The sequence below is a fragment of the Malus domestica genome, chromosome 06, assembly GCF_042453785.1.
Source record: "Malus domestica chromosome 06, GDT2T_hap1".
NCBI lineage: Eukaryota > Viridiplantae > Streptophyta > Magnoliopsida > Rosales > Rosaceae > Malus > Malus domestica.
The window spans coordinates 16,663,766-16,686,504 of record NC_091666.1 but is presented as its reverse complement, the minus strand read 5'-3'; the positions used below and the strand labels follow the sequence as shown (position 1 = coordinate 16,686,504).

Here is a 22,739-nt window from a genome sequence, read left to right as displayed (position 1 = left end):
GTGTGAAATGAGCTAAGCATGCCATGTTTGCCTGAGGGAAATGATTTCCGCCTTGCCTTGAATTTTCTTTAATTCATTCATTCAAGACCAGATATAGTTAGACGTGTGCGAGAGAATAAAAATAGTATGCGTTTAAGCTAGTGCATCATCATACAAGATAAAATAAAATAAATTGGATATTAGGGAAAATGGACAAACAAAAGATTACCTTCTGTATTCGTGTGTACAATTTCGTACCGACGATTCCAAGACACAATGAGGGAATGTGTGGCGCATAGGAATATAGGAGGATCCTCGTTGGATCCTCTTTGTGAGGATCTTGAGTATCCTTCAATCATATATGTTCATCATATATCGTGCAGTAAGAAATTATTGTAAATTTTTTTATTTAAAATTGAATATAAATAGTACCTGACAAAAACTAGTCGTACGATGTACGATAAACGGATATGATTAAAGGATCATCGGGATCCTCACAAAGAGGATTTGGTGAGGATCCTCTCTCCATAGGAATGACCAATTTATGTCCCGGTACTTGTGACATGCACGCATGTAGTGTTACTAGTACACTAAAAAAGTTACAAGTTAAACTTTTAGAGATATCTTTCTACTTTGTTATTGCACAAAATAATTGCTCTAAATTATCAGGAATCATGATGATAATTACCCGAACATATCATTGTTAGCTTGATCATGCATGCAAGGTTTTTGTTTTCATAGAAAAATTAAAAAAAAGTACAACTAAAAGTGAATTTGATTTATGAATTCATCTTGCACCGCATAAAATACTATATATATATATATATATATATTGTTTTTTTTTAAAGAAGAAACAATACTTGATTTTGTTCATAATATTGAGAAAGCGTACCATCTTAAAAGAGCATCCCGGAGAAGATCAGGAGGTTCCTCAAATCATGTGACAACCCGTCCCAAATCTTATGTTCTTTTACAAAATTTAAAAGTGTGATTTTACGAAAATGCTTTTAGAGGCGAGGGTCTTGACATCCGTTGACCAACGTATAGCGAGGTGTATGAATTAATACTTAGCGTTTTCTTGAAGTACTCGACGTTACGGAATTATAAAACCGAGAAGTACTTTTGTTTAGTCACTATTTATATATTTTATACATTTTTATAATGATATATTTTGTTTATCATTTAGTGATTTTAAAAATAGTTGAGGAAGAAAAGGAAGAAGAACGGGGGGGGGGGACGAGAGAGAGAATAGAGGGAAGGGCTGCTACCCAATCAGAGGAGAGGAAGAGAGAAGACTGCCCAATCAGAAGCAGAAGCGAGGAGGGAAATGAGGGAGAATGGAGAGCGGGGGAAAATGAAGGAAATCTTTTGGGAAAACATGTTCATTTGAGTAACATCATATAGCATGCAATTAACAATTAAAGGCGGAATCATGCTTGTATGCACTCAAAAACAAAACATTACCATGAAATTCAAAGCCTAGTAGATTGGTGAACCAATTAATCAACTCAAAACAAAGTGAGTTGAAATTAATACCTTTGTAGATTCCTCTTTGCATAAGCAAAGGCTAATCACCCAAAGAGATAGGGGCCTTCATTCCTTGCTTCTTAGATCCATGGATTTGGATGGAAGAATAGGTTCTCCAAGTTCCCAAAATTGAGAACCTCTAAGTCTCTTCACCAAGGTTAGATTGTAGAAGAAATGAGTGACCTTGGAGTAGTAGGATTGCTAGATGTACCCTCCAAGGTGTTGGCCTCTTTAGAGAGAAAATGGAGAGACAATTCTCACCAATTTTCCCCCAAAATTAACCTTTTTAATCCTTTATGAATATTTGGCTATAAAGTCATTTATATAGTCACTTCTTTAAGTGACCTAAATAACCAAAACCCTAATTCATCACCATATGGCCGGCCACCTAAGGAATTTTGGGCTTTTGGGCTTTAATGAATCTTTATTCATTAAATTGTCATACAACTTAAGTTAATGGGCTTGACGTTCGAAGCCCATTGGGCCTTAAGGTCCAAAACTATCCCAAAGTCTTTAACGAACTTATTCGTTTGATTAATTAACATATTAATTAATCCTTGCCATAAATAAATGATTAAACCATTTAATCATTCTTACTCATTTCCGTTTAATCTCCAATCTCTACCTTTTATGGTGTGCGATCCATTAGGTTCCTTTTAGCGAGGTAGTGGGCGATTAAAACCATTTTACATCGATTGTGAATTGAAACTATTTTCAATTCTCCCTTTAGTGATTACACACGTTTAGGACTTCCACAAACCATGAGTGACACCTAGCAGCATATCATGGTCATCCAAGCTAATCAGAAGAGGTTAGAGAACCTATTCAGTTCGAGATTACAAATGCAATACGGTCCTTCTCTAATCTAATACTCTTGACCACATTGTTTGGTTTGATAGTTTATTTCTCATGTCTACTATCCAATGTGTGTCTTGTGCTTATATGATTACCTTGAATGTGCTTAGGAACGCATTCCCTAATCTCATTCATACTCTGGCCAGATATTCAAATCATATCAGAGAGTATTCTCCCTCAAACGGTTTGAAGGTTAGAGATCCCTTGTTGCGCATTCACTTGTCTCCATAGATAAGTGGCTTGACCCCAACGATGCCGTGGACACCCTCCTGATGGAGTGACTTTGACATAATCAAAGATCAAGGACTTAACCACAAGACAACTATGATGCCTCAGGTCAAAGGACTACTTTGCATTATCCCAACCATGAGTTCTCATGTGACATGGAATATGAGAACTCTTCGTTGATCGCGTTCAGTGAACTCATTCTCTATTGAGCACCTACCGTACTTGTCTTGATGTCACACACACCAATGACTCAAGACTAATCACTCTCCCTAAGAGAAGACATAGTACGTACTGATCTTAACGGACTGTCAACGCCCAATTGGCAATCCTATGATCAGGAACGTTTAGGATGTGTCTACGAAAGAATGGTCTCATGAATCTAACTTCATTAGATTACATTCTCCCAATCACATATTCCTTGGACTTTATCGTTTAAGCATATAACATTTATATGAGACGGCTCAAACAATAATCTTTGCCCTTTATATGTAAAACTAGATTAGTTTAACATGTGAAATGTCCGTAAAGTATCATCACATGATTGGCTTTAGGGCACATTTCCAACAATCTCCCACTTGCACTAGAGCCAATCAGCTTGGTCATCTTGATGATACCTCTTCTGTAGTCATTTCATAAATGGCTGAATAGTAGGCCTAGACAGTGGATATCTATATGTGTTATCCATAAAAGCAACCTTGAGAATAACGACGTCACCATTATACATGATTCTCAATCATGTGGTTCAGTCTCTTATTTGAGTTCGGATCTTGATGAGACCTTGATTCCCAGGCTTGAGCTATCGCCCCATTAGTGTCATACACTTTCTGGTTGGTACCGAATAGAAAGTTCATAAATGAACTTTCCCATCCAAACAACATTGTTGTAAACTTCTATATGGCAATATATATTGCATTCATAATGGAACACACTAAAGTCATTACTTTAATGTTTCCATCCAAATATCTCTTTAGTCATAATAAAGAGATATTCGTTTATCTCTTCATTCATAATGAAGAAACTTCCAATGATGGATTAGATTCATAATCTAATACATTTACGCTTCCATTACGTTACTTTGATTCTTCCTCGATCTTTGAGGAATTTATCCTTTAGTATTTCTTAAATACTTAAGGACTTACTTGACAGTTGCCATGGTTCTGATCCTGGGCTTGCACTGATATCGTCTTGTACCGTTCTAGGTACAACTCATATCAATGTTTTTCATACAATATGAAATACGTAAATAACCTTTCTGCGTATGCATAAAGGATTCAATTTACGCATTATTTCTTTGGGAGTCAAAGGGTACATTCCCTTTGAGAAGGGCAACTTGCTAGTCTCACTAGAATCGTCCTTCTTATTGAAGTTTATCATCATATGAGAAACTTCCTAGCATCCATTGTCTATTATTAGGGATTGATATAATCCAATTATATCAAGAAATATATCATTATAGATTTCCATCCCATGTATATAGACTATATCTCCCATATACATTCTATCTTCATATAATGTATTAAAGTCATAACTTTAACGAAGAAGTATTGTTTTCATTTCCAAAATTAATATATCATATATATTTAAATTTTTAGGAACATGATTAACTCCCACTAATCTTTTGTAAAACTAGTAAACAAAAGATTCATTTACATCTTTATGAGAAATCAAACGATTTGATCATTTTTCTCATAAAATGCAAATAGCTCCCACTAACTTGCTAAGATCCATGATGGATGGATCTCTACAACTTACATGTCTTGTGATTTATAGTTTTAGACATATATTATCAAGACTATCTTAATAATGGTTTCGGAAACCCATATTATGTCAAAACATTGAATCACCATTTAGTTGTAGCTAGCAATCTTCGAATTAATTGAAACTAAGACTACGTCAAAAATGGTTCCTTTAAAGTCAACCATTCTCTTTGATTGTAGTCACCTTAAGCTACCAATTAGCTATGAAGGTTTCATTATTTCGAGTCAAATGGTACTTTACCATTTCCTTGAGTATATATCATATATGCACTCAATGTAGTCATAAAGTTCAAAACCATTTCAACTGAGACGGTTTATAAATCCTTATCGACTACCTTGGAGCTTGTGGTATAGGAACTAGGTTGTTATATTTGTTGATTACTATCTTGTCTCTCAAAGAACCCATTCTTTGAGTTCTATCTCTCGTTCATTTGCTTTTAGGCAAATCACATTGTAGAATTACAATGAACTACCCAACAAAACAACATTTGTTAGTTGGTTTATAGAAGCGATATCCAAAAGTTATTTTAAGGATATCCTACAAGATTGTTATCTAACAAATATTGCTTATTAGCACACAACCCCAAATCTTTAACATGCTTAAGATTTGTCTTTCTTTCCAACTACATCTTATGGAGTCATGAAAATATTGGAAGATCTTCTCATTCACAATCATATTGTTTTTAGAAGTATATATCCTATATATGGGTAATAGATAACATCTAACGAACTAAATCTTATTCGAGTTCGTTCTTCTCCTAATGGAGAAATACATTATCTTATGATGCTATTTTCCTTGATATCTTTCAAGGAAACTTATCTAAAGTGTTACCTTTCTTGGATCAAATCTAAGGAGGTAAATACTTTAGATGTCTTACTCATCAACTTACATTTCTTGAATTCTTTGAAACATTTTGCAAAGTATTCGGACTTGTGTTTATTCAAAATAAACTATAGTCCAACCGAGAGTGATCTTCGGTGAATGTTATTCAACATGAGTAATATTATGTTTGTGGACAAGTGCCACTAACATTTAAGTGAATTAACCTCAACAACTTTGTGATTCTTTCTTCTTTCCAAAAGAATAAAGATTCGAACATTTTGCCTCCATACAATTTTAACAAGAAGGTATTGGATCCGGATCTAACGATCCAAAGCGTCCATCTATGACCAACTCGTAATTTATGTTTTAGAGGTATCACAACTTTAGTTGGGATTAGTCACTACCTTGCAACCTTTTGGGTTTTAAGCATCATTATTTTCTAAACAGTTAACACTACCATATTATCTCTACTATAGAGATAATTAATTAGATTACCATAATCCAATCATTGATTAATAAAGAACATTGTTTTGTCAAACAAAACATTTATCCATTTCACATAGTGACGGAATTTAGTTCCTTAAAATTGGAATATAAAGACAATCTATGTTTTTCCAATTTCTTTGGTAGTTCATATGAGGAAGTAAGTACCATCTGCTTTCGCAGAGATCTATATTTGATTCACGTTTCCGAATGTGAAGCACCTTTTCTTCACTCATATATCTTCTACTTCTTATTAGTCACACTTTTACAACGATTTGTAAAACATAGTTACTAATACGGAATCAAGCATTCAAGTAGAAGAACCAACTGTTTTGAACTATTCAAGAACAATTTACAACACCTTCGAAAGGTGTGTTCTTGACACTTGGAAGACATTTCTTGCAAATACCCCTTCCAATATCCATCCTTTCATAAAGAAAGTTTGTTCCCTTGGAGTTATTTATCTTCTTTATTTGACTTTCACCTTTGACTACATTAGTCATGGTCCCTAAACTCCCACTATCTCTCTTGAAACCTTTTTCAATTGTGTTATACACATCAAACATTTTGGAGAGCATGTGGTTAATTTTCACTACATAGTTTATAATAAACTTAGTGAACGATTAGGATAGGGAAACAAAGGTGAAGTCCTTGCCTAGTTTCCGTCTCATTAAGTGGTTATATCACTTCAACACTTAATGATTCAAAATCATTATAAATCCATGTTAATGGACTATTTTTGTCAACCAACCATTATGTTCTAAACATAATTACAAACTTTAAAGAGTTGTACAAGGCAACTCTTATTTCTTCACACAACAAATTGTAAGTGAAGAATCATGGCACATAAAGTGTCCATGTCTTTGTGCTTTCTTCTCAAGTTCCTTGTTCATGTAACAAAGAAACAAGCACTAAGTGTTTGCATTGACTAAGGGTTGTTCAAAGCAACTCCTATTTCTTCATACAACAATTTGTAATTGAAGAATTATGACATTAAAAGTGTTGTCCTCTTTATGATAGACCTTTTCTAACATATTCTTCCAATGATACATTATCAATAGGAAGATTGTGAGGATGAGACTACTTTGGTACTTTTACAAGCCATTAAAGACAATCTATGGTTTTGTAGTACCAAGTCCGGAAACTAAAACATTCGGTTTTGTCAAGTGTTGGATAGCGTTTGCAAATATATTGGTAAACAAATACATAACGAATATAAATTGATTGATTTTAAGCCATTTGATTCAGGGTCTTTAAATCAAATAGCACCACCCACTATTTTTGGCAAATTCCATATCCCTCATTGGAATTCGAGAGTTTTGGATGAAACTCTTAGTAGGTTATGGGAGGCTCACTATTACCAAGCCCACCTCAGAAGAACTCCATATTGGCTAGCAACAATAATAATGAGAGAGTACGCTTACTCATTTGCAACTAATGCAAGTACCCATCTCGTTTGGCCTCTAGAGAATGATGCCTCAGAAGAACTCCATATTGGCACCATTGCACTTAGTTAAGTCATTCCCACCATGCTAGTTCAAGTAGGGGTTCAAGAATGGCCTCAGAAGAACTCCATATTGGCCACACTCGTTGCCTACCTTTCACTTCATCATATGTGTATAGGCTTCTCCTGAATGTAAGCACATACTTTGCAACCCCAGAATTGGACGAATACGGTGTATGAGTCACACACGATTGAAGCCTACCACGGTGGAAGGCCACGAAAGAGTGTTCAAAGCACTCTCACGCTTATCAACTTAATAATGATTTGGTTGAGGGTTTTAGGTCTCATCACATATAAATATTCATTTTAATCTCTATTAAAACAATTTTGGTCCTCTTACAACTATTGGTCCATTTGATTGTTTTAGTTGTATATAATACTCCCACTATGCTTTTAAAACGATTTTTAAAGCAAGAGTATATGATACTACTAACATAAACTTTGCATTCATTTGATACTACATAGTTGCCTTAGGGCCTTAGGATGATTATGAACCTTTGTTTAGATTCAACACGAGCCTTGTGTTGAATCTCGGTCTAGGAATGGTGATTGATTTTAGTTACGCGTTTAATCACATTAAGGCGTGTTGTCTTATGGGCGTTGGACCCAACTACTTCATTTTCATGCATATCAAATAAAGCAAGAAAGAAGTACTTCAAAGTAAAGGTGAGCTTATGCTCATTACAACATTTGCATATAACAAATTACTTTAAAGTAAAGAAGAGCTTAAGCCCTTTTACAACATTTGATCAAATCAAATTACAACCAAAATCTAATCTACACATTCCCATGGTTCAAACAAATTTGAAACGCCTTTCACATAGCTCAATTATATTAGGCTTAGGTTCATAATCACCCTTTAATTAATTAACACTTTAACTAATTAAATGAATGCAACATTTTCATTTGGTTTTTGTATCCATAAAATTGATTTAAATGGAGCTAAACAAAATGAAAATCCAATTCTCATTTAAAGAGACAAAACAATTTTGTTCTCATCCTATTTGGGCCATCATGCAATTAACCTCAACTTTTGGGCCATATTGCAATAACAAAAACTTTTGGGGTCACTTTGTACAATACACAAAAGTCACAACTTCATGTAAATACAACTAGAACCCAAACTTTTAATAATGCAAAAACTTCATTAAAGGAACAAAACAATTTGTCCTTTAGCGTTTTTGGACCTAAACGTAAAAACGTAAACTTTTGGGCCAAAGTGCAAATACACAAAAGTATCAAAACTTTATGTAATTGCATAAAAGCCCCAAAAGTACTCCCTTTGAGGGAGTGGCTGGTTTTGGGGAAGGATAAGATTGGTGTGTGTGTTGATTTGTGAGTTTTGTCAAAAACATGCAAGTGTATGTAAGATAAGTTTTTGAAATAATTCAATCACAATTATTTCAATCATCATTTATACAAATATCTAACACTTTAAATACATGATAAATCATTTAAAAACATATCACATAAACTTTATGAAATAAATCAAAACTTTGAATCAAAACACCAAACCTTTTTGTTCTTGGCAAGAACATCAAGAACAATGAAGAACATCCATGAAAAACCCAAATTTTTCCATGAACTTTTTTCACCCAAAAACATTCCAAAACCATTCTTACTTAAGGGAAATAACATCTAACCAAACTAGGGTACTTAGGGGTTCTAAAGAACACATTAAAACACTTTTAACAAGTCAAACAAGAACCCAAAAATCCACCCTTTGGATTTGGCCGAATTTTCCCAAAAGCATGGCACCAAATTTTAGCTCCAATATTCATGCTCATATGAACAACATCTACAACATTTGAGATGGCAAATTTTCCAACAAAATTTACATTCAAAGAAGCAAGAATAAAGCTTGTAACAATTACAACTTTTAAATCACAAACTTATGAACTACAAAACACAAAAGGATTCACCAACTACTAGACCTAGGCTCTGATACCACTTGAAGGAAATCTTTTGGGAAAACATGTTCATTTGAGTAACATCATATAGCATGCAATTAACAATTAAAGGCGGAATCATGCTTGTATGCACTCAAAAACAAAACATTACCATGAAATTCAAAGCCTAGTAGATTGGTGAACCAATTAATCAACTCAAAACAAAGTGAGTTGAAATTAATACCTTTGTAGATTCCTCTTTGCATAAGCAAAGGCTAATCACCCAAAGAGATAGGGGCCTTCATTCCTTGCTTCTTAGATCCATGGATTTGGATGGAAGAATAGGTTCTCCAAGTTCCCAAAATTGAGAACCTCTAAGTCTCTTCACCAAGGTTAGATTGTAGAAGAAATGAGTGACCTTGGAGTAGTAGGATTGCTAGATGTACCCTCCAAGGTGTTGGCCTCTTTAGAGAGAAAATGGAGAGACAATTCTCACCAATTTTCCCCCAAAATTAACCCTTTTAATCCTTTATGAATATTTGGCTATAAAGTCATTTATATAGTCACTTCTTTAAGTGACCTAAATAACCAAAACCCTAATTCATCACCATATGGCCGGCCACCTAAGGAATTTTGGGCTTTTGGGCTTTAATGAATCTTTATTCATTAAATTGTCATACAACTTAAGTTAATGGGCTTGACGTTCGAAGCCCATTGGGCCTTAAGGTCCAAAACTATCCCAAAGTCTTTAACGAACTTATTCGTTTGATTAATTAACATATTAATTAATCCTTGCCATAAATAAATGATTAAACCATTTAATCATTCTTACTCATTTCCGTTTAATCTCCAATCTCTACCTTTTATGGTGTGCGATCCATTAGGTTCCTTTTAGCGAGGTAGTGGGCGATTAAAACCATTTTACATCGATTGTGAATTGAAACTATTTTCAATTCTCCCTTTAGTGATTACACACGTTTAGGGCTTCCACAAACCATGAGTGACACCTAGCAGCATATCATGGTCATCCAAGCTAATCAGAAGAGGTTAGAGAACCTATTCAGTTCGAGATTACAAATGCAATACGGTCCTTCTCTAATCTAATACTCTTGACCACATTGTTTGGTTTGATAGTTTATTTCTCATGTCTACTATCCAATGTGTGTCTTGTCCTTACATGATTACCTTGAATGTGATTAGGAACGCATTCCCTAATCTCATTCATACTCTGGCCAGAGATTCAAATCATATCAGAGAGTATTCTCCCTCAAACGGTTTGAAGGTTAGAGATCCCTTGTTGCGCATTCACTTGTCTCCATAGATAAGTGGCTTGACCCCAACGATGCCGTGGACACCCTCCTGATGGAGTGACTTTGACATAATCAAAGATCAAGGACTTAACCACAAGACAACTATGATGCCTCAGGTCAAAGGACTACTTTGCATTATCCCAACCATGAGTTCTCATGTGACATGGAATATGAGAACTCTTCGTTGATCGCGTTCAGTGAACTCATTCTCTATTGAGCACCTACCGTACTTGTCTTGATGTCACACACACCAATGACTCAAGACTAATCACTCTCCCTGAGAGAAGACATAGTACGTACTGATCTTAACGGACTGTCAACGCCCAATTGGCAATCCTATGATCAGGAACGTTTAGGATGTGTCTACGAAAGAATGGTCTCATGAATCTAACTTCATTAGATTACATTCTCCCAATCACATATTCCTTGGACTTTATCGTTTAAGCATATAACATTTATATGAGACGGCTCAAACAATAATCTTTGCCCTTTATATGTAAAACTAGATTAGTTTAACATGTGAAATGTCCGTAAAGTATCATCACATGATTGGCTTTAGGGCACATTTCCAACAGAAAAAGGGGGAAACGGGTTCCCAACCCGTGACCCATGTACACCCAGTCCAATTCTCCATATTTTCCGGTGGTTTTCCACCGGATTTCTCATGAATTTGGACCAAGAAATCATTCCCAATCATCCCCTAGTCCTTTCCTGTGACATCCCACATCGCCTAGGGGAGTGATCCTTAAATGTATATTCTCATCCTTACCTAGCACGAGGCCTTTTGGGAGCTCACTGGCTTCGGGTTCTGTCGGAATTCCGAAGTTAAGCGAGAAGGTGGCCAGAGCACTCCCATGATGGGTAACCCACTGGGAAATTGCTCGTGAGTTCCCAGAAACAGAAACAAAACCGTGAGGGCGTGGTCGGGGCCCAAAGCGGACAATATCATGCTAAGGTGGTGGAGCGGGCCCGGAAAATGATCTGCCCCAGGCCGAGATGTGACAAATGGTATCAGAGCCTAACCCTGGCCGTGGTGTGCCGACGAGGACGTCGGGCCCTTAAGGGGGCTGGATTGTGACATCCCACATCGCCTAGGGGAGTGATCTTTAAATGTATATTCTCATCCCTACCTAGCACGAGGCCTTTTGGGAGCTTATTGGCTTCGGGTTCTGTCGGAACTCCGAAATTAAGCGAGAAGGTGGCCAGAGCACTCTCATGATGGGTGACCCACTAGGAAGTTGCTCGTGAGTTCCTAGAAACAAAACCATGAGGGCGTGGTCGAGGCCCAAAGCGGACAATATCGTGCTACGGTGGTGGAGCGAGCCCGGGAAGTGATCCGCCCCGGGTCGGGATGTGACATTTCCTCTTCCATTCCCAGTCAAATTTTATAGGATTTGAGCTTGAATTCGAGTAGAATGAAACTGTGGGTTCCGAGGGTGCCATGGCAAAATCCGACGATCGTGAAGGTAATCCAGCAAATTTCTATCCCCACTAGACTCCCTTAGAACCTAGGAACAAATCCCAATCAGTGGTGGAGGTGTCGGAACACGTTTGGAGGTCGAATCGAATCACACCCAATTCTAGGGTTCCGACGGGTTTTGATGAAATTGAAGCCTTTCCAGGCCAAATTGGCCTTGGTCACAGGTATGAAAGTTGTTCTAATAATTGAGATCTTCTTCAAATCTGCAAATTTTGGTAATTTTTAGAGATAGTTGATTTTTTCGGCGAGTCGGGGCGGCCAACCGCTACCCACGGCAACTCGTGCTGCGGCGCGTGGCCAGTGATAGGAGCATATTTATGCGACTTAGTTGGCTTGTTCTTGTGCATTTATGTCGTGTTTCCTTAGTTATTTTAATGTTTAAAGTCATTTTCGTGTGTTTTCAGACTCTAAGTACAAAGTATGCAAGAAGATGCATTTTGGAGGCCTTTGGAGCATGTTTCGGGCTTGGAATGGATAGCAAATGCATGGGCCAAGTGGATGGACGAATTTGAGAACTAAAGAGGCCAAGAACATGAAGAATTATGGTCCAAAAGATGAAGAAAACAACCCAAAAATCTGTCACCCAAACTTGCATTCCTTGCCATGCAAACCACATAGAATTCCCTTTGGATTCCATGCCATGCTTGATCACTCTTGTCCCCTACATAATTTCTAATTTCATGCTTCAATTCATTTAATTATTACACTCAATTGCTTGATACCTCTTGTTCCCTTCACTCATTAGATTTTAGACAACATTTACATCCATTACATGCACCAATTGATGCTCCATCATTCACATTTGGAATCCCATGCCTTGTGTACCACATGTTGCTGCACCTTTGACCCATTTATTGACACATTTTCACCTCCCTTTCCATCTCTATGCAATGTACACAATCATTCATGCCCCCTAGCTACAAGACCACTCCATTTTACCCTTCACACTTTGCATCATCACTTCATTTTCACCCTTGGACCATTGCACACCACACACACAAATTGCCATGCATTTCATCCTTAACCTAACCTGATTTTCTAAGGTTTTTGGGGCCTATAAATACATGTTTACACCCCTTGGCCAAAGGACAATCCCCCATATTCATCATTTTATCACAGAAATTCGTCCATACACACCCTAGGAAGCAAAACACCCCAAAAACACCATTCTAGTGCCTAGAAAACATAACAGCCACTCCACCTTCTTCCACCCTCTTTGCCTAGTTCTCTACCACTCCCCAACCATCAAACACTCTTCCACTCTCACCCTAAACCCTTCGACAAAATTCCCCATCCATTCTACACCATAAATCCAACCAAAAATCTGTCCACAAGCTTCATGCCGCAAGCAAGGGAAAGGAGGAATCTTGGATGCACTTGCTACCAAGTTGGAGCATTTTAGGTGTTTTCTTTCCTTTGATTTTAATGTCTAATTTTATGTATCTTTGCTTTGTGAGTATGAGGAACTAAACCCCTCTTAGTTAGGGGGTGATTCGAAACCATGTACATGCTTGCAATATGATTTGATTACATTCAGTTGTTATTTCATAAGTTGCAGATTCAATTCGTTCATCTACTTGATTGATAACTTATTTGTGTATGTTGATTGAGAGTGCACGCTTAGTTTTCATGCATGAATATGATGCTAGATTATGAGGGAGTTTCACCTAATAGTTACAATCTTATAATCACAAGTAGTGAAGGTCGCTTGAAAACGATCGCGTTGAATGAATTCTTGGCACTAGTTTCATGCTCATCATAGTAACGAATGCCTCGTCAACACTTATAGTTCTCATTGTGCTTCATGATTCTTGATTGTATCTTTATTGTGCTCATCACGTAAGGAACCTTTGAGGAATGCTTTGAATTGTTGTATGCGCTTTTCCATCCAATTCATTAACTTAAGGAGAACTTGAAGGTTAATTTAAGCGTATCTAATTAACTTGGGGTGTTGAGTTTCATAATTTATTGAAAGAACAACTGAAAATCATTTTGTTTGCAAGTGTGTCATGTGTGGAGAAGAACCTCTTAACTAGCCTTTTATCCATCCTTTTCATCCAAAAACGTTTTACAATCTGTTTTGTTTTAAAGTTTCTGTTTTGTTTTCAATTTTCGTCCAAAACAAATCCCCCTTTATTTTGAAGTCTTAGATTAGTTAGAAAGTGTTTTGATTTGTGTTTCTAAGTGTTTTGATTCAAGTTTTCATCCAACTTCGTCCAAGTTCTTGTTAGGTTCTCAAAACTGCCCAGAAAGTGGTTTTTAGGCAGTTTTGAGTCATTAGGTTGCTGTTTTGAGTTTTATGTTTGTTTAAGTATTTTAAAGTATAGTTTTGCATTCTTTGAGTCTAGTTTAGTGTTTTAAATTTTGTTTTTATATTTTTAAGTCAGTTTTCAAGTGTTTAGCAATCCCTCCTAATCCCCGGCCTAGAACGATACCCTACTTACATCTATACTACAATTGTCAAAAAGAGGGTTTAATTTGTGTGTCAAGTAATTCTTGCATCAGCCAGAGGGCTGCCAATGCTATTTTTAGGCTATATTTGATGCCTTGAATTCAGTTTTGAGAATTGAATGACGTAGATTGATCATTAGAACCAAAATTCTCTAAGATACGTTAATAGGCCATTATATAAATCGACGATCCGACCGTTGGATTGTCATCAAACTTTAATAGGTTATTATTCATAATAATTGAGAAATATAGGAACTTAAGGATTGGGAATCCGACATACGGATCTTCTCGAATTGGATTTGTAAGTTCGTAAAATAAAATGTTAACCGCCACTTGGTTTTGGCAATTGACGGAGATCCGACCGTTGGATTGTTCCGAAACTTTAGTATGTTATTCTAGAAGCATAATGTGGATCCTTGGAAGTTACGGATCAGAGATCTGTTTTGTAGATCTTTTGGACCAAATTACGTAGACTCATGTGTGATGTAAGTTATGTATTGTATCAACGAGAATTCTGAGATATGGTTTAATAATTGGTCACAACTGCCGATCATTTATGACGCCTCGATGTTTGTGCTAGGAAGTTGTAGCGCGGACTCCAGGTGAGTGGATCCTTCCTTGCTTATCATATTTTTTATGATTGATAATTCTATAAATGCTTTTAAATAAAACTAAGAAATTTATGCCATGACATATATATATATATATATTTATATGTTATGAAATACTATGTGATGGTTAAGTTTAGATTTCATCGTGATATATCCATATGCGTATTACTATAAATGATTATTGCAAACTATGAATGGCTTGATCCCTGTTTAGGGTACGTAGGTAGTCTAACGAGACGTTGGATGCAGCTATATAAGAAATGAGATTATATAATCGAGACAATAGCCTTGATTAAGGAATTGAGCAATGTGAGGGATATTGGTGAAAAATGTGCGTTTTAACTTTATGTTTTGGTGATTAATAGTTAGTACACCGTATTATATAATTGGAAATACTATGAAATGTTTTTATTTTAGATTTCATCCATACGTATATTCTTTGCATATAATTATTGTGAATGCTCTGAAGTGCAAAGGTGAATGCAGGACACACAGGTAAGTTCAGGTAAGTTTAGGTAAGTTCAAGTAAGTATACAGTATTAGTTGAATTGATGGGGTTATAATATGACTACATTTATGTTTAAAACAACTCCGACACTGTCATACAGGTTGCAATAGTAGGCAACTCCGGCATTGTCGTACAGGTTGCTTATGAGTCGTACATGTTGTATTAGATGCATTCAAAGCTCATAAACCTGCACCCCGGTGTTAGTGCTCCCGCTCGTGGCCAGGGCACAGTCCTTCACGTAATGTTCACCTCCCGTACCATATGCTCACCTTGAATTCAAGGTAGGTGCACAGGCCTGTCGTACAGACCACTACAGGTGGTTCTGACTCGTAGGTGACTCTTCACGTGATCGTAGCAGTAGAGCGTATTCATTTACACCCAGTCCTGTCGTACAGACCACTACTGTGGTTCCGACTTGTGTGCAGGCGTAGTGCCGTATAGGTCACTAGAGGTGACTCCGGTTTATGTGCTAGCAATGATTAATGAAATATGAGTACAGTCGTACAAGTCACTAGAGGTGACTCTGACTTATATGCTAGCCACGATTGATGAGATATGTGATGAATATGTGATGAGCTAGCATATGTAATGAATAAGAGACAAGCTAGCATATGTGATGAGCTAGCATATGTAACGAATAAGAGATGAGCTAGCATATGTGATGAGTATGTGATGAGCTAGCATATGTAATGAATAAGAGACGAGCTAACATATGTGATGAATATGTGATGAGCTAGCATATGTAATGAATAAGAGACGAGTTAGCATATGTGATGGATATGTGATGAGCTAGTATATGTAATGAATACGTAATGAGCTAGCATATGTAATGAATATGTTATGAACTGGCATATGTGATGAGATGGGTAAGTTGTACAGGTCACCCTAGGTGACTTTGACTTGCATACTAGTATGAGTTATTAATCGCATGGTTAGTTGATATTATTGATGAAATGATGTGTTGTGGTATATTATGAATTTTCTGAAAACTATACAGGTGTTGTAGTGAGGGGTTATAATGTTTTGCATGGTTTCTATTAAAATTTTACTTACAGGGCCACTCACCCTTGTCTTGTTTTCACCCTCCAGGTTTTATTAGCTGAGCTTTCTTATTGTCGAAGATTCATGACAATTCTTAGTATTGGAGATTATTTCGAGGGTAAGATTCTTAATTCACTTTTCTGTACTTGCTTATGCTCTAACGTCACATGTGAAGTGGGTTCATTCCCGCTCACCGGTGCACTCTGGTATTTAGGCACTCTTAGGTTTAAATTTATTTACAATCCTCCACATCATCACATTTTATGGCTTCGTCACCTTCTAGGTGTCAGCCAGCATAGCTCGATTAGGAGTCCTAGTGGACATTCCGGGTCGGGGTGTGTCAAATGAACAACTAGAAAAATTGGAAATTAAGGGAAACTTGGCCATTCTATGTGCCTCATAATTAGCGGATCAACGAACATGGTGAACTCTAGCAGAATCAAAACCCCAAACTACACTTGGTATGGTATCCTCAATCAATAATCCATTGGAAGAGGAATCACATTTGAGGTTGCCAATAGCTTGAACCACCAGAATAACTTGCGTCCAATTACATTGAGATGCCAGTCGAAGGCCCTCTCGAGCAGCTAGGATCTCAACAGTAATGTGAAATTTTCCGAGCGACAGGCATAGCTACCGGCTCAAAAACTAGTTCTGATTAACACTTGGATGATATAAAAAATTTCTATTTGGTTTTACCGCTCAAAAACTTAAGTAATAAATAATTGCATGAATTTGTTGAAATGATGCTCTAGAACTGCTAAACCGAAATATGGCAGCAATATTTATTTTGATGTTGTAGGTTGGGAATTATTGAGGAGAAAAACAAATGATGGATCGGTTTACACATATTGTCGACCAATTACGCACCAAATAATTTTGGGAATAACCTGGTCAGAAGGGACTCTAGAATAGCAGAACGTTATAAATAAAATGGAATTAAAAATCATGTCTTTTGACGACTTCCGAATGACAATTTTACCTTTTCATGATCTGTTAAAATTAAAGAGCTTGCACTTAGGTATATGGAGAAAAAGATGATGATGATGGTATCCTTTGTTAAGAGAAAGAAGCTATGATCAACAATACGTGTAAGAGAGGATTGTTGGTTTGAGTTTAGATTAGGGTTTGTGGTGTTTTTAGACAGAAAGACTATCTTATAGTTTCAAGTATTGTTTTTTTTTTTTTTTAACAAACGATATTATCTACACTAAGGGGGTGGAGGAGTAGGCTAAGTCTCTTATGAGCGAGCCATAATAATGTGGTTCAAATTCACCTTAAGTAATATGCATGTCTCTTTTTACCCAATTTAATTAATAGTTTAAAAAAATATAAGTTAATTAGTAATAAGGGTAGAGTTTAACAACAGATCATGTTGGCTCAACACTTGATGAAAAGTAATCACAGTAATAGAATAACATTGACTAAGCGGACTCTAGCAATGTACAAAACTAGTAATTTCTCTTACTAAATAGCACTGTTACACGGTTAATGATTAGAGAAATGACTTATGCTCATCTTTTTTCTCTTTCTACACATTGTTGTCTATGTACATTCGTTATTCACCTTTAATTTATCAATCTAATTCCAAAAATAAATAAGATTGTGCATGACGAGTAAAGGGGTGTGTTAAAATCACTCCTCAGTAATTACTCATGAGTTTTTAGTAGGTAAGGTTATAGTAATTAGGGTTTTGATTACTGTTAGATAAAATAACATGTTAAACTACATTAGTGTTTCTTAGAATCTGTTGTTGGCTCAACACATGTTGCAAAGGTAATCACAGATGATAAAGAAAATTTAAAGTTAAATGTGACTTGAAGAAGCAGCTGACTCCAACAAAGAATGGACAAGTCTAGTAAGCTTCTAAAGCTTGGGGAAAAGCAAGAGCAAAGTTGTAAGAGAGCAAGTTCGAGAAGTACAGTTGCCATTAGCTGCAGCTGCTTGCCCAATCCTTATTCTCTGAAACAGAGAGAGAGAGAGAGAGAGAGAGAGAGAGCTAGTTGTGCGCGTTTAATGGAAGAGTAGTGTTGTAGATGTTTGCCTCGAAAAGGAGCTTGCAGTGCACGTGTAAACCAGTACCAAAATATTTTCATGTCTCCATATCCCTAAATATTTCTGATAAAATCTCTCTCTAAAACAAAGGAAAGAAGAAACACATGGAAACTCTCAGGAGCCCATACCTCCTCGTTTCTCCTGGCCTTCTCCTATGTATTTGGCCATTCCTTTCAAATATCAAAGTTTCAAACCCTAAATATTAATCATGCGGCTTCGATTACCAAGTAAATACAGGTTTAGTGATACTTCTTTATACTTTGTTAGAAAATATTTTAAGTTCATATTCTCTTGTTTCTATGAAAAATAATGAGTACTCTATATATCAGTATATAAGTATTGTAATTATGATAAGATATCACAAAACCACATAAAATATAGGTTAACTATAAGAGAATACAAAAGTTTTCTAACAAAGAAGAGATTGATGAACATGTTTAAACTTAATTCTTGATACAAAAATAAGTACTAAAAAACGCATAAGGGTTTGGTTTGAACAGCCTTTTCCTATTCATAGTAAAGATTAACTAAAATAACAAGCTAGCTTGAAGATAGATTGTTCTTCTTGGATGTTGCTCCTCTTCATATTAAACAAAGCTCTGGCAATAGTACATTTCACTAAACGAAAACTCACCAAGAATAATCCATGAAATATAGTCTTTCAATCAAACATGTAAAACATATGGTACGTAATCTAATCATCGAATATTTTTTTTTTGGTAAAAAAAAACCAACTCGAAAAAAGAAGCAAAACATACTAAAAATCCGAAATGCTGATCGACGACAAACCCAAATTCTTCTTCTATCCGTACAGCTCGCTACTACCTAGCTACATAGTCGGTGATGACACATCTTGGTAACATACGTAGGTGATGATGACAAAGCAAATGAACTCTCCTGATGATCTAATAGGGCTGGTCCGGTGGTTAGAATGGCGGGCGGCTGGTAGCCCAGTACGCTGCCTCAGCTGGCAATTCCATGGAATTCAGAAGATTGGGATGCAACCCATGAAAAAGAGGCGCATTTGAGTTCGCAGCTTCAGCCAAAAGTTGTTGGTGCTGCGGTTGTTGCTGCTGCTGGTTCTGATGACCAACCCCGGTTGGAGAACCAACACTTCCACCTCCACCTTGCATTGGCAGTTGACCCTCGTCTTCCTCTAGTGGAAGCCGCTCATATGCCGCGTTGCTAAACGAAGCTGCCATGATGACAACGGGGCCAGAAGCAATTAGCGTCCCCACAACGCTTCCCCCTACAACTTGCCCTTGCCCTCCTGCCAGATATATGGTCAAACCAGTCGCGGCAGGTGGGGCTGGTGGGGGAAGAAATGATCCCGCAAGTGATAAGATCTCGAATCGACCGTGCAACGTCACTACGGACCCTGGGGAGGCGGGCTGCCTGAGGGTCACATTCGTGACTGTGCCGGTCCCGCTCATAATGCAGACGCCTCTCTGGCGCCTGCGAGCAAAGGTGGCGACACTCTCCACTATGTCACACCCGTCGGCAATCTCCATGACGTGGGAGCGGAGCGCATTGGCGCTGTCCCGGGTGATGATGATGGGGGGCTTAGGCTTGTTCTTGGATCCGGCAGGTCTCCCTCGGGGCCTTCTCGTCATTTCTGATCCGTCACCACCGGACATGGTGACATTGAGCTCTTTGCCTAATTCGCCTCCATTGCCACCGCTGTCATTGTTGTCGATATCCCGCTCTCTCTTCTGTCCCTTGTTAAGGCCACTGCTTCCTGTTTGCTCGTCTTCGGAATTCTGTTGCTGGTGGAGGAACTGAGGATGCTGCTGCTGGTGATGCAGGTGGAAATCTCTCGTATGGAAAGGAGGGGGAAGGGAATGGGTGTCCATATCGTTAGGCTTAAATTTTCACTACTTGGAAAACAAAACAATCTTATTCTTTCCCTCCAAAAGCACAGAACTGAGAAAATAGCAAGAAATTGAGAATAGAAATGAGTGCAAGCTACCTAGCTAGAACAAGAGCTAAAAAGTTGTCTTGAGTAGAAAAATTCAAAAGGACAGAAAGTGGGATGAGAAGCTAGCAAAGAAAAGGTAAAGGAAGACTTGGGCTGTCTCGCTTTTGGGGTTGCTTTTAGTTGTTTACCTTGTTAAGTGAACCACGATTGAGCGGAAAGGATGAGGGAGTTGCTGAGCAGATTTCTGGTGCCACCCACAAAATTGGAGCTGAATTTGGCATGCTGCTGCTTCTTCAGCCTTGACTGTTGAGGGTACAGGGAAATTAAGGTTAATTTTGTGTTGAGGAGGAGGAGGAGGAGATGAGGAGAGAAAATAGGTATGGGGATGGGGGTGGTCTTGGTCTTTGAAGGATCGTGAGGAGAGTGTTGGGTTAGGGTTAGATTGAGATGAGAAATAGAGAGGGGATGGATATGGGTTTGGTTTCGGTAAGAGTAAGACTATGCGCGCTTATGGGCGGTGGAATGGTCCCCACACCCCATCCTTCTCTCTCTAAAACCTCTTTCCCTCTCTCTCTCAAAATTGGTTTGAATTAAGGACAAACCTTGGCTCTCAAAGATTTGTAATTCCTTCGTAAAAGATTAGTTGACAATGTTGAGAGTACCAATCTTATATTGAAGAAATGAATGGTTTTTCATGTGCTTATAAGTAATTGAGTTATTCTTGATTTTATGATAAAATCTCAACTTTCTTCATACGAATTACAAAAATTTGTGTTTATGATAGAAGCTATTTATATTGTAATGCAAGGATCATTTCTCTAAAATATTAAAGTACGTTCTTTAATTAATCAACTATAGCAAACAGATAAACAGTTTGTAATGTTTTAAATAATTTTGACTATTCGTTTTTATAAAGTTTGATAACTAAACAATCTTGCAGATGGCGCTTTACTACGATGGCAAAAAGCAATAATAGCTATGCACCCTGGTGCGTGTTTGATCTCCATTAATCCCTCCCCCTAGCATTTAACAATTTAACCCACTCGTTTTGTTCAAAAAAAAAAAAAAATAAATAAATTAACAATCTCATATTTTATTATTTTTTTTGCAGAGGTGTTTTTACATAATGATTTTAATATTTCAGGCCGTAAATAGAAGAGGTTTTTGCCGATAATCTTACAATTTAATTCCTGAATATTAAGTCATTGTCAATTTGTACTATAAACTTTTGTTTTGACCAATTATCCTTAGAATTTTTATAAATAATTATTTACTTCCTACTGTGCGTCAAATTTTCAAATCCTTTCTTTTCGTTTATATTTGTCACGTGAACAGCACGTGAAGAACTTAAAAAGGTAAACACGTAGTTTAATACCTGCCATAGATGAGTGGTTGCTATAAAAAAGTCAATATTTAGACTTGCTCCAAGGAGAATTAGGTTCTGGGTTGTAGTGAAGAACAAAATTGTATTTACTTTTGAATGAGGGAAAATTGGGATCATACTTGGACAAAGTTTTGATGTTGTTAGGTAATCGAAGGGTGAGAGGTAATATTTATTAAAATTTAGATGAATAATTAGCTGAAATAGAAGTTCAAGGTAAAACTTAGTAAAGTGGAACAAGTTTAGAAAATAAATTGGTCAAATTAGTCTTAATTTGTAATAAAAGTTAGTAAATTGAAAACGTAGAGAACCAGCTGTCATATATAATGGGACCATTTTGTCTCCAAGTCTCTCTTGTTTTTTTCTTTTCTTCTTATCAAATTGAATCCCATCGAATCTACTAATGCTGTCAGCACGAGTGTAATTCGAAGTAGAGGAGCCAAGCAATTACTACTAAGTGGTTTAGTGGTTGGGGATTAATTGTTGACTCGTATTCTACACGGTACATTTTGAGTTCGATTTTTTATGTTGATGAACCACACGATGGTAACCAGGAACTGAAATGCCTCTATGAATCTTTTCAGCTCTCTAAATGATAGATTATCGTGACAAAGTCACCGTTGATATTAAAAAAAAAAAAAAAAAAAAAAAAAAAGAGAGGAGGCAAGCATATGCAGCTGTCACATTGAAATTGGGCTCTCGTGTGATTACATTGGCGAGAGAGAGAGAGAGAGAGAGAGAGAGAGAGAGAGAGAGGGCGTGATTCAATTTTCCATGACCCACATGCACCATTGGTCTGCGAATTCCATCTTTATCTTCTAATTCGTTTAAACCTTAACGCCTTTATTTGGCAACTGTCCACTTGCTTTTGTAATGACAAGTGTCTATTCCCCCGCTGCTTTCGGGTCTCTTTCTGTAAAACTCATCTTCGCCTCTTGG

The 22,739-nt window shown here is 37.0% G+C and overlaps 1 protein-coding gene across 2 annotated transcripts; it reads right to left on the bottom strand.

The window, feature by feature from the left end:
- Positions 1-19,099: 19,099 nt before the first annotated feature.
- On the bottom strand, positions 19,100-20,960 carry LOC103427982 (AT-hook motif nuclear-localized protein 26-like). Of its 2 annotated transcripts, none has more exons than XM_070823477.1 (2): positions 20,608-20,960; positions 19,100-20,375 (listed from the first exon to the last, which is right to left on the bottom strand). In XM_070823477.1, the coding sequence occupies exon 2, from the start codon at positions 20,352-20,354 to the stop codon at positions 19,428-19,430; it is 927 nt and encodes a 308-aa protein (XP_070679578.1). In that variant the 5' UTR covers positions 20,355-20,375; positions 20,608-20,960; the 3' UTR covers positions 19,100-19,427. The 2 variants fall into 2 exon arrangements, with proteins under 2 accessions (XP_070679578.1, XP_008364289.3); XM_008366067.4 differs by having other exon boundaries at positions 19,100-20,424; positions 20,608-20,959.
- Between the last annotated feature and the right edge of the window lie 1,779 nt (positions 20,961-22,739).